General features: G+C 49.1%; 1 protein-coding gene across 1 annotated transcript in view; it reads left to right on the top strand.

Moving 5' to 3' along the window:
* Positions 1–11,836, top strand: part of NEURL4 (neuralized E3 ubiquitin protein ligase 4) — a 98,596-nt gene extending 86,760 nt beyond the window's left edge. Inside the window, exons 27-28 of the mRNA XM_082255884.1 lie at positions 3,330–3,489; positions 11,529–11,836. Of these exons, the coding sequence (XP_082112010.1) occupies positions 3,330–3,489; positions 11,529–11,733 (365 nt within the window). The 3' untranslated portion in view covers positions 11,734–11,836. The remainder of the gene's footprint in view (positions 1–3,329; positions 3,490–11,528) is intronic.
* Positions 11,837–12,877: the final 1,041 nt, after the last annotated feature.

Here is a 12,877-nt window from a genome sequence, read left to right as displayed (position 1 = left end):
CCAGAGGGACTGCCCCCTGTAGGTGTGTCTATGCAAAGTTTTGTGTTTTTAACAAAATCTTCTGGCTAGCTTACTCCTGTGGATAAGAGGTCAATGCCCATTGGAGAAGACTGTATGAGTGGGCGGCGACTGTCGGAGGACTCCGAGAAAGGAATTTTACGGTAAGATTTTACAAAAATTCAGTTTTTTTCTTTCTCGTTTTATTAATATATTTTTCAACAATTAAAAGTTCTTAACCAATCGTATCTTCATCCATGCATTGTTCCCAGCAGCGGCACCGCGCACTTTGCACTTTCGGTGTCACTGCCTCTTTATAAGCTCCTCTGTTGGTGCCGCACGGCTTCTTCCAATCCCAGAAGAGGACCGCTTTGTAGAAACGCGTTGGAAGGAGACCATGTGTGACGTCATTACGGCCAGTTAGATGGGTGACACCGTGGCCAGCTTTTCTCATGCTCCATTTTACTGCTTTCTCTGAAGTGTTCATCCGTTTATGTTTTAATAAATCGTTTTTACGGACGTTCACTGAAGCTCCTCCCCTTTCCATATGACGAGCGCACTTCGAGGCTCCTCCCCATTCTGTATGATCGCACTACGAGGCTCCTCCCCATTCTGTATGATCGCACTACGAGGCTCCTCCCTATTCCGTATGATGAGCCCACTATGAGGCTCCTCCCCATTCCACATGATGAGGGCACTTTGAGGCTCCTCCCCATTCCATATGATTAGCGTATCCCAGGAGACTCACTGCAGCCCTCCTCTGATCTCTGGGGATCAATACACTGTGATCAGAGACCGCCCACTCCCAATCAGGACCCCCGCACAGTGCAGCACAGAGCACTCTTCTCCCTGGAATAAACATTTCCACCCCATGGATTGTATTTCTCACATTCTATTCATATTTCCTTGCACTCTATTTGCTCTTCATTGTGGTTTGTGTTGGTATTCAGCACTAAGTGATACGTGCGCAGTGCAGCATTCATTCGCTGGTATTTGATCACCTCTGAGATTTTTATTTTTTGCGCTATAAATAAAAAAAGAGCAACAATTTTGAAAAAAAAAAACAAACAATATTTTACACTTTCTGCTATATGACATTTCCCAAATAAAAATTTAAAAATATAATTTTTTCATAATTTTAGGCCAATTTGTAGATATTGATTGGTTTGCGCAAAACTACAGGAAGGATTTGTCATTTTTTTTTTTTTTTTTTTATTATTTTTTTACTAGGAATGGTGGCGATCTGCGATTTTTTTTCTTTTTTTTTTTTTGCGGGACTGCGACATTGCGGCGGACAGATCGGACCCTTGACTGACATTTTTTACACTTTTGGGGGTACCAGTGACATTACTGCAGTAATCAGTGCTATAAATATGCACTGTCACTGTACTAATGACACTGGCAGGGAAGGGGTTAACCCTGTGGGTGATCAAAGGGTTAAATGTGAGCCCGGGGGGGGGGGGGGGGTTTCTAACTGTATGGAGGAGTGGTTTCAGAAATGATCATAGAGACATGTGATTCTATATAGAAGGAGCTCTGTGATCATTTCAGGGAGAAGAACGATCAGCTGTGTTACATCATCCGACCGCCGTTCTCTCTCAGCGGGGAACGATCGCGGGTGTCAGGGGGTGATCGGAGCCGCCAACCACATACATCGGAGTCCCCGCTCACCTCCCAGCACCAGGCGTGTGACCGATGTAGGGCTATGTTGGTTTGCGCAGGAGAGGCAGCCAGTAAATGTGCGGCAGGCGGTCTTAAAGCGGTTAACAGAAATCTATTCCCCGAGAAAACTGGTGACGTCTTCAATACTTATTTTACCCGCTGTATAACATGTACTGTACTCCGCAGCCTCCTCCTGTATACAGCCCATATACCATGTACTGTATCTCACAGAAGTAAGTACACCCCTCCCATGTGACAACACTGAAGAAATCAGTTTGTGAAGTGTGAATGGGGGGCAGGTGTGTTACATTTGGTGTTATCGCTCTCACTCTCTCATACTGGTCACTGGAAGTTCAACATGGCCCCTCAAGGCAAAGAACTCTCTGAGGATCTGAAAAAAAGAATTGTTGCTCTACATAAAGATGGTCTAGGCTATAAGAAGATTGCCAAGACCCTGAAACTGAGCTGCAGCACGGTGGCCAAGACCATACAGCGGTTTACCAGGACAGGTTCCACTCAGAACAGACCTCACCATGGTCACTGTGCTCAGCGTCATATCCAGAGGTTGTCTTTGGGAAATAGACGTATGAGTGCTGCCAGCATTGCTGCAGAGGTTGAAGGGGTGGGGGAGGGGTCAGAATGTCAGTGCTCAGACCATACGCCGCACACTGCATCAAATTGGTCTGCATGGCTGTCATCCCAGAAGGAAGCCTCTTCTAAAGATGATGGACAAGAAAGCCCGCAAACAGTTTGGTGAAGACAAGCGGACAAAGGACATGGATTACTGGAACCATCTTCTGTGCTCTGATGAGACCAAGATAAACTTATTTGGTGTCAGATGGTGTCAGGCGTGTGTGGGGGCAACCAGGTGAGGAGTACAAAGACAAGTGTGTCTTCCTACAGTCAGGCATGGTGGTGGGAGTGTCATGGTCTGGGGCTGCATGAGTGCTGCCGGCACTGGGGAGCTACAGATCATTGAGGGAACCATGAATGCCAACATGTACTGTGACATACTGAAGCAGAGCATGATCCCCTCCCTTCAGAGACTGGGGGGCAGGGCAATATTCCAACATAACGACCCCAAACACCTCCAAGATGACCACTGCCTTGCTAAAGAAGCTGAGGGTAAAGGTGATGGACTGGCCAAGCATGTCTCCAGACCTAAACCTTATTGAGCATCTGTGGGGATCCTCAAACGGAAGGTGGAGGAGGGGAAGGTCTCTAACATCCACCAGCTCTGTGATGTCATCATGGAGGAGGGGAAGAGGACTCCAGTGACAACCTGTGAAGCTCTGGTGACCTCCATGCCCAAGAGGGTTAAGGCAGTGCTGGAAAATAATGGCGGCCACACAAAATATTTCCACTTTGGGCCCAATTTGGAGATTGTCACTTAGGGGTGTACTGACTTTTGTTGCCAGCGGTTTAGACATTAATGGCTGTGTGTTGAGTTATTTTGAGGGGACAGTAAATTTACACTGTTATACAAGCTGTACACTCACTACTTTACATTGTAGCAAAGTCTCATTTCTTCAGTGTTGTCACATGGGAGGGGTGTACTTACTTTTGTGAGATACTGTATATACCATGTACTGTCCTCCGCAGGCTCCTCCTGTATCCTCTCCTGTATACAGCCCATATACCATGTATATACCATGTACTGTCCTCCGCAGGCTCCTCTTGTATCCTCACCTCCGTGCCCATGAAGACGGATCCTCAGAATGGTTTCCCAGCGTCTGAGCCCAATGTTTTACAGAGCCGCGAGGTGCAGAGCGTTGTATTGTCTCCAACCCTGCGATACGCCGGCCTTCCTGACTTCTGCCCTAAAGTACAGTGAGTATTACATTCTGTATATAGGAGATGTCTGGATGTAATTCAGGGAGAAATCTGTACACCAATACAATGTCACTGTGTTATGTGTAACATCTATACCATGGGTGTCCAACCTTTTGGCTTCTCTGGGCCACATTGAGTGTAGAGAAATTTTCTTGGGCCACATATAAAATATATACTATAGTTAAGGTATATAAGTAATAAAACCCCGCCGTGCCCTTCCCGCGCAGCAGCACCCCCCCCCCCCCCACCCCAGCACTAATTTAACACAACTAGAGGATGATTCCTTCCAAGGCAGCCTCTGCCTACAGTTAGCTGGAAGCCGCTGTGGCCGTGCCCCCGACCCACCTTCCTTCCTCCCCAGCAAAAAATAAACAAAATTGTCAGGGGGCAGTGGGCCGCATATATTGTGGTTCCCGGGCCGCATGTGGCCCCCGGGCCGCAGGTTGGACATGCCTGATCTATACCATCCTCTTCCTGTCACAGGGAGCTGAGGGAGAGTGTTGGGTGGATGAGAAGCTGATAGGTGGTGAGACGTTTTGAATACATGGGGTGCTGATTGGGTGTTGGATGGAATACTGATGGGTTGTTGGGAGTGTTGGATGGATGGGGTGTTGATGGGTTGTTGGGAGTGTTGAATTGATGGAATACTGATGGGTTGTTGGGAGTGTTGAATGGATTTTGGTGTTGATGAGTTGTTGGGAGTGTTGGATGGATGGAGTGTTCATGGGTTGCTGGGAGTGTTGGATGGATGGAATACTGATGGGTTGTTGATAGTGTTGGATGGATGGGGCGTTGATGGGTTGTTGGGAGTGTTGGATGGATGGGGTGTTGATGGGTTGTTGGGAGTGTTGGATGGATGGAATACTGATGGGGTGCTGGGAGTGTTGGATGGATGGGGTATTGATGGGTTGTTGGGAGTGTTGGATGGATGGATGGATGGGGCGTTGATTGGTTGGTGGGAGTGTTGGATGGATGGGGTGTTGATGGGTTGTTGGGAGTGTTGGATGGATGGAATACTGATGGGTTGTTGAGAGTGTTGGATGGATGGGGCGTTGATGACTTGTTGGGAGTGTTGATGGGTTGTTGGAACTGTTGGATGGATGGGGTGTTGATGGGTTGTTGGGAGTGTTGATGGATGGAATATTGATGGGTTGTTGGGAGTGTTGGATGGATGGAATACTGATGGGTTGTTGGGAAGTGTTGAATGGATTTTGGTGTTGATGGGTTGTTGGGAGTGTTGGATGGATGGGGCGTTGATGGGTTGTTGGGAGTGTTGGATGGATGGAATACTGATGGGTTGTTGGGAGTTTTGGATGGATGGAATACTGATGGGTTGTTGGGAGTGTTGGATGGATGGGGCGTTGATGGGTTGTTGGGAGTGTTGGATGGATGGAATACTAATGAGTTGTTGGGAGTGTTGGATGGATGGGGTGCTGATGAGTTGCTGGGAGTGTTGGATGGATGGGGTGTTGATGAGTTGTTGGGAGTGTTGGATGGATGGGGCGTTGATGGGTTGCTGGGAGTGTTGGATGTGTTTATATTCTCCGTGTTGTGAGAGACACAGGACTCTGGTCTGGAACAACGGTTGTTTATTCAGGACACTCTGTACAGCATTACAGGACAGCTCTGCATATCAATACATCTCTACATGTGTCTAAAGATGGCCACTCTGCCCCTTGACCCTTGTCATCACTCCTGGGTGGAGCCAGCCTTAAAGTGACAGTACATGTGAAACCCTTCAGGTATAACACCTTCCATCCATCCCTAAAAAAAAACAACAAAACAAGAACAGGCATAAACCAGTAACTCATAATTGTCCAATACAGTCCTCCAACTCAGGAGATTTACATGGCTTCTTCCACGTCCGGATGTGAGAACAACTTCCAGGGACGCTACAGGGAGAACATGGCAGCTGATCACTTTCGGCGGGCCCGTCGAAAGTCTCGTAACCGGTCTTGCATTTGAAACCGGTCAGGAGGGCGACAGTGTCGTTGAGGACGGACACCCAGCGACTTGGGGGCCGGAGGAAGCAGGGCTGGCCGGAATGGACACCGGCGGGGCCAAGAGGGGATTCCCTAGCTCAGAGGGTGAACAGACCTCTGGACCAGGGCTGGAGGGCTCTGTTGGAGCTGAGTTCAAAAGTTCAGAGTCCTCCCAAGCATCAGTCTCAATGCCTCCTGATCCGGTAGGAGCAGATCCTTGAGACACTGGAGGTGCAGCCGATGTCAAGGATTCGGGCAGCTGAGAATGAGGACGCAATTGGTCTGCATGCCTTCTGCAAATGGAACCATCTTCCAGTCAGACCCGATACATTTTGGGTCCCAAAGTCTCTGCGACGATAGCAGGAAGCCAACGAGTGTTGGAAGCGCCATAAGATCGGGCCCATACCTTTTGCTGGGCTGTAAACTGGGGAATCTCGTCGTGTTCGACCCTTTTGTCTTGGGACTGCCGTACATGTTCCTGGACCGTTTGAGGGCGGAGCATGTCCAAAACAGTCCATGGCTGCCGACCCAAAAGAAGTTCAGCTGGAGTTTTCCCAGTGGTTGCATGTGGTGTGGTTCTGTAAGCAGAAAGGAAGGAGTCCAGCTGCTGGGGTGACAGGGACTGTTGTTTACTTGTAGCCACAGTAGCTTTGAAATAGCGTTTGAAGGTCTGTACAAACCTTTCTGCTTGACCATTTGTAGCCGGGTGGTAAGGTGCGGTCAACTTGTGTTTGATGTTGTGGGCAGTCAGGAAACTCTGAAACTCCTGGCTTGTGAATTGTGCACCGTTGTCTGTGACAATTTCTCTGGGGTATCCAAATGTAGCAGCGAGATGTAACAGTGTGGAAATCGTCGCCTTAGTCGTTGGCTGGGTAACAGGAATGACCTCAGGCCACTTTGAATGGGCATCAACAATGATCAAAAAGGTGTGTCCTCTGATCGGGCCTGCAAAGTCCAAGTGTAGGCGAAACCAGGGAACCGTGGGCCAAGTCCAGGGCTGGACGCACCCTCGAGGAGGGTCTCTCGCAGTTTGTGCACATCCAGCACACGCATTCACATATGTCGTGATATCGGAGTCGAGGTTCGGCCACCACACATAGCCTTGGGCCTTTTGTTTCATACGTGTGCCTCCAGGATGACCAGTATGTAGCAAGTCCAGAATGTGTCTCCGGAGGGTCTGTGGAACGATCACTCGGTCTCCCCATAAAACACAGTTGCCAGACACAGTTAATTCCAGACGCCTACGGAAGTAAGGTTCATAATCCTGTGTGACAGTTGCAGGCCAACCGTACCGTACCCAGGAGAGTATTGTCTTAAGGAATGTATCCTTGGCTGTATGGGCTGCTACTTCCCCGGATGACAGAAAGGACAGGCTGGTGTAACGACAACTCTTGACAGGTGGAGAAGAGTCTGTTAATGTCCTTGTCAGACGGGACATGGCGTCTGCATTAGCATTGGCATCATGGCTGCGATACTGGATTTTGTAGCTATATGCTCCCAAGAATAGGGCATAGCGTTGAAGACGGGCCGCAGTCGTCTGGGAGATGCCTTTGTCAGGGCTAAAGATCTGAAGGAGTGGTTTATGATCAGTCAGTATGGTGAATTCCCTACCATACAGGTAAAGATGAAACTTCTTAATTGCCCATATGAGCGCCAGAGCCTCTTTGTCAATGTGAGAGTAATTGCTTTCTGCTTTTGTCAAGGACCTGGAGGCGAATGCCACAGGTTTCTCTGACCCATCTGGCAAAACGTGAGATAGTACAGCCCCTAGACCATAGGGTGAGGCATCACAAGCCAAGGTGAGAGGCCTTTGGAGGTCATAGTGCACGAGCATGCGTGACGCCAACAGCTTTCGCTTTGAAACGTCAAAAGCACGTTGGCATGCAGCCGACCAGTTCCATCTGGAGTGTTTCTCCAAAAGCTTGTTTAATGGAAACAAAGTGTGTGCTAGATCCGGCAGGAATTTGTGGTAATAGTTCAGCAAGCCCAGGTATGATCTCAGCTGCTGGACGTTGGTCGGGGCTGGAGCTTTTACTAAAGCATCAACTTTGGCTTCCGTGGTGTGTATACCCTCTGCATCCACAAGGTGGCCACAAAACTCCAATTTAGGTACCATGAATTGGCATTTCGCTAAGTTCACTTTTAGACCCTGCTCTTGGAGTCTGGCCAACACAAGCTCCACGTTACGCTTGTGTTCCTGGTCCGTCAGGCCCGTGATGAGCATGTCATCTAACAGGCACTGTGTGAAAGGAATGTCCGCCAAAATCTCATCCATTTTGCGTTGCCAAATGGCTGGGGCGGAGGCTACCCCAAACACCATCCGATTGTATTCATACAGTCCCTTGTGAGTGTTGATTGTTAGAAACTTGCGGGACGAAGGGTGGACCTCAAACTGTAAATAAGCTTGCCTGAGATCAAGCTTGGTGAACTTTTGACCTCCTGCAAGAGAGGCAAAAATGTCATCTACTCTGGGTAGGGGATACTGGTCTATCTCCAGTTGAGAATTTAGTGCCATGCGGAAATCGCCACAAATGCGTAAGTCCCCATTCGCTTTCTTTACTGGTACAACTGGTGATGCCCACTCGCTGTGCTCTACCTTTGAGATGACCCCTTGTTCCTCCAGCCGGCTTCCACACCTGCTCGGAGTGCGAAAGGTACCGTCCGAGCTTTGAAGAACCTAGGCTGGGCATTGGGTTTCAGCCTGAGTCTCACACAGTCATGCTTTATTTTTCCCAAATGGTTATCGAAGACTTGTGGGAATCGCTGTTTCAGGGACTTCACCCATCCCTCTTCATCCCCTGATGGGATGGTCACGGTGTTGCAGGGGTTAATGGCGATGTCTGGCATGCCAAAGTGAGCAATCCAGTCTCTCCCAAAAAGAGGGGGTCCCCCATGTTCTAGGATATACAATGGCATTCTCTTCGTCTGACCCTTGTAGGATACCTGTACTTTCACGTACCCCAGTGGGTGGAGTATCTGCTTTGAGTATGTCTGCAGTTTTATTGGTGTTGGACGGACAGTTGTTCGGATCAGAAGTCTTCTCCATTGTTTCTGGGTGATAACTGAAACTGCTGCTCCTGTGTCTACATCCATCTTGAGTTTCTTTCCTTCCACGGTTACCTCTACAGTCATTGCAGAGGGTGCTGAATGCATATGATGTATGTCCAATCTGTGGAGCACTTCCTCATCCTCTGATTCCGATGACGATGTATATCTTCCCACCATATATGCCTTTGTCCTGGTGTTCAGAGGTTGTTTATTTCGCACCTTCTTACTACGGCAGACTCGTTTCAGATGGCCTGCCTTTCCACAATTATGACAGAGCTGATCATTAAACCGGCAGACTTTGTGATCATGGTCTGTATTCCCACAACGGTAGCAAGCTGACTCCCGGCTTGGTGAGGGTCTATATTTACCGTTAGCTGCTGTTGGCTTGACTGCTGTTCTGAAAACTTCCTCTTTAACCTCTTCCCTTCTGCTCTGGGGGTTCAATGCCTCTGTATCTTTCACAGCCATTTCCATCACTGAAGCTATCTCAATTGCCTTTGTAAGGGTAAGGTCTTTCTCTGTTAACAGTCTCTTTTGGCTAGACTCACTATTCAGTCCCATGACAAACTTATCCCTCAGTGCAGTCGGTAAATACTCCCCAAAAGAACAGGTTGAGGCTAGTCTGCGAAGGGCGAGCACATAAGCCTTAATATCTTCACCTGGCTGCTGCTGCCGCTGTTAGAACCTGAATCTTTCTGTAATCTCTAGTGGTTTAGGCTGGAAGTGATTCCCTAACAGTGTCAGGAGCTCTGCCAAAGTCTTAGTTGCTGGTTTTTCAGGGAAAAGGAGATCCCTAAGAGTGTCATATGTCCTAGCACCAACCAGTGTCAGAAATACTGCTACTTGCCTGTCGCCTGGGATGGCATTTGCAGCAAAATATTGTTCTAATCTCTCAATCCAGGAAATCCACGTTGTCTGTTCTCCATCAAATTCACTTAATGTCCCGATCAATGACATTTTCCTGCTGGGCTCTGTGGGTGTTTGTATTCCTGACAATCCAGAGTTTTTTTCTTCCTTTCCTTTCTCACACGGATAGTAACCTTGTAAATCCCATCCTCGTCGCCACTGTTATATTCTCCGTGTTGTGAGAGACACAGGACTCTGGTCTGGAACAACGGTTGTTTATTCAGGACACTCTGTACAGCATTACAGGACAGCTCTGCATATCAATACATCTCTACATGTGTCTAAAGATGGCCACTCTGCCCCTTGACCCTTGTCATCACTCCTGGGTGGAGCCAGCCTTAAAGTGACAGTACATGTGAAACCCTTCAGGTATAACAGGATGGATGGAGTGTTGATGGGTTGCTGGGAGTATTGGATGGATGGAATACTGATGGGTTGTTGGGAGTGTTGGATGGATGGAGTGTTGATGAGTTGTTGGGAGTGTTGGATGGATGGAGTGTTGATGGGTTGCTGGGAGTGTTGGATGGATGGAGTGTTGATGGGTTGCTGGGAGTGTTGGATGGATGGGGCGTTGATGGGTTGCTGGGAGTGTTGGATGGATGGAGTGTTGATGAGTTGTTGGGAGTGTTGGATGGATGGAGTGTTGATGAGTTGCTGGGAGTGTTGGATGGATGGAGTGTTGATGAGTTGTTGGGAGTGTTGGATGGATGGAGTGTTGATGGGTTGCTGGGAGTGTTGGATGGATGGAGTGTTGATGAGTTGTTGGGAGTGTTGGATGGATGGTGTGTTGATGAGTTGTTGGGAGTGTTGGATGGATGGAGTGTTGATGAGTTGTTGGGAGTGTTGGATGGATGGTGTGTTGATGGGTTGCTGGGAGTGTTGGATGGATGGAGTGTTGATGAGTTGTTGGGAGTGTTGGATGGATGGAGTGTTGATGAGTTGTTGGGAGTGTTGGATGGATGGAGTGTTGATGGGTGTTGGGAGTGTTGGATATATGGGGTGTTGATGGGTGTTGGGAGTGTTGGATAGATGGGGTGTTGATGGGTTGTTGGGAGTGTTGGATGGATGGAGTGTTGATGGGTTGCTGGGAGTGTTGGATGGATGGAGTGTTGATGGGTTGTTGGGAGTGTTGGATGGATGGAATACTGATGGGTTGTTGGGAGTGTTGGATGGATGGAGTGTTGATGAGTTGTTGGGAGTGTTGGATGGATGGAGTGTTGATGGGTTGCTGGGAGTGTTGGATGGATGGAATACTGATGGGTTGTTGGGAGTGTTGATGGGTTGCTGGGAGTGTTGGATGGATGGAATACTGATGGGTTGTTGGGAGTGTTGATGGTTTGTTGGGAGTGTTGGATGGATGGGGTGTTGATGGGTTGTTAGGGGTGTTGATGGGTTGTTGGGAGTGTTGGATGGATGGGGTGTTGATGGGTTGTTGGGAGTGTTGGATGGATGGGGTGTTGATGGGTTGTTGGGAGTGTTGATGGGTTGTTGGGATTGTTGGATGGATGGGGTGTTGATGGTTTGTTGGGAGTGTTGATGGGTTGTTGGGAGAGTTGGATGGATGGAGTGTTGATGGGTTGTTGGGAGTGTTGGATAGATGGGGTGTTGATGGGTTGTTGGGAGTGTTGGATAGATGGGGTGTTGATGGGTTGTTGGGATTGTTGGATGGATGGGGTGTTGATGGGTTGTTGGGAGTGTTGGATGGATGGGGTGTTGATGGGTTGTTGGGAGTGTTGGATGGATGGGGTGTTGATGGGTTGTTAGTGATGTTGGGTGGACGCGGTGTGGATAGTTTATTCTTAGTGTAATAGTGTTGCCGTCTGTGGTTTAGGAAGTAGCGGTGCTCCATACAAGAAGTTCAGCAGCATCGGCTATGGGATTCCCCCCCCCGACTTTTGTATTGGGACAGGGGTCTTCAAACTACGGCCCTCCAGTTGTTCAGGAACTACAATTCCCATCATGCCTAGTCATGTCTGTGAATGTCGGAGTCTTACAATGCCTCATGGGATGTGTAGTTCCACAACAGCTGGAGGGCCGTAGTTTGAGGATCCCTGTATTGGGACAACAACCCCTTTGGTGACCTTTCTTCTTCTTTTTCAGATTCAGAGACCCGCGCTCTCAGCGCATATTTGGAGCCCAGGTTGCTCTACAAATTTGTGTACGGCCAGGATCTTACAAGATGGGCCCCCCTTCCTCAGGGCCCTCAGAACTCCTGGATCCCAGAATTCCCAGCTCTGAAGTGGAATGGATCACAAAGGAAAAGGGGGCCACCATTCTGAGGGGTCTTCTGGTGCGAGTTGAATGAACTTTGAACTTCTGTTCCGCTAACAGCACAGGAGGACAGCGGACACAAAATCTGTGCCACATTGGGGGAGTCTGTTACACATCCTCAGTGACCCCACTGCTCCTCCCCCTTCTTGTTCTCTCTACTCCTCCCTCTTCCTGCCCTCTCTGCCCCTCCCCCTTCCTGCCCTTTCTGCTCCTCCCCCTTCCAGCCTTCTCTTCTATCCTTTTTTTGCCCTTCTTATCCTCTCCCTTACTGACCCCCTGCTACTCCCCCTTTCTTCTCAGCTCCACCCATTTTCTGCCCCTCCCCTCTTTCCCCTTACTGCTCCTCCCCACCCCCCTCAGTCACCCACCCCCCCATATTTCCATTTGTTTCCAGATTGTTTACATCCCCCTTTAATTTATTGACAGAATGAAGCTTCTGGCGGGTGGCTTGCAATGTGAACGGGGACCCCTGTGTCTCCAATATTCCGGGCTCCGCCCTCAGCAGGCTCCGCCTTCCCCAGGCCCCGCCCTCCCCAGGCACCCTTATTTAAGCTGCTTTTCTCTTGATTTGTACATTGAGTTTATTTTTTTTAATACATAAAATCTTGTACAGAAGACGTTGGCTGTGATGAGTTTGTGGATGTGAAAGCTGTGGATGTGACTGAGCGGGAAGTGAGCAATCCTCTGCAGAATATAGAAGAGTTCTGTGTCTGCTGAACCCCCCTCCAATGAAGGGAAGACGAGTCCTGGCGGGGCGGGGCCTATTATTATACGTGTGAAGCTGTTCATGTGTATTCATCACCTACCCAATACCCAGCAAGAGGTTACATGGTCAGCCCCAGTACGGGTAAGGACACTTACCTGGTGTGAAAACATTCTGGACCCCCGTCTGCATGGGATTCCACAGACCGTGGGGGGGCATTTCTGATTGTTCCTGATTTTTGTAAACTCCTACTCCTCCTACCCCAATGCACTTAAGATCTGTTCTGGTATTCTGGAGCCCCCATGCCCCCGAGATCTGCTCCTGATCTCCCCCCAGTTCTGGTATTCTGAAGCCCTCCGGATCTGTTCCTGACCTCCCCCCAGTTCTGGTATTCTGGAGCCCTCAGGATCTGTTCCTGACCTCCCCCCAGTTCTGGTATTCTGGAGCCCTCAGGATCTGCTCCTGACCTCCCCCC

The sequence above is a fragment of the Pelophylax lessonae genome, assembly GCF_965119305.1.
Source record: "Pelophylax lessonae genome assembly, chromosome: 4".
In the NCBI taxonomy this organism is placed as follows: domain Eukaryota; kingdom Metazoa; phylum Chordata; class Amphibia; order Anura; family Ranidae; genus Pelophylax; species Pelophylax lessonae.
Note: the sequence above shows the minus strand (reverse complement) of the source record. Positions and strands in the feature narration are given on the sequence as shown.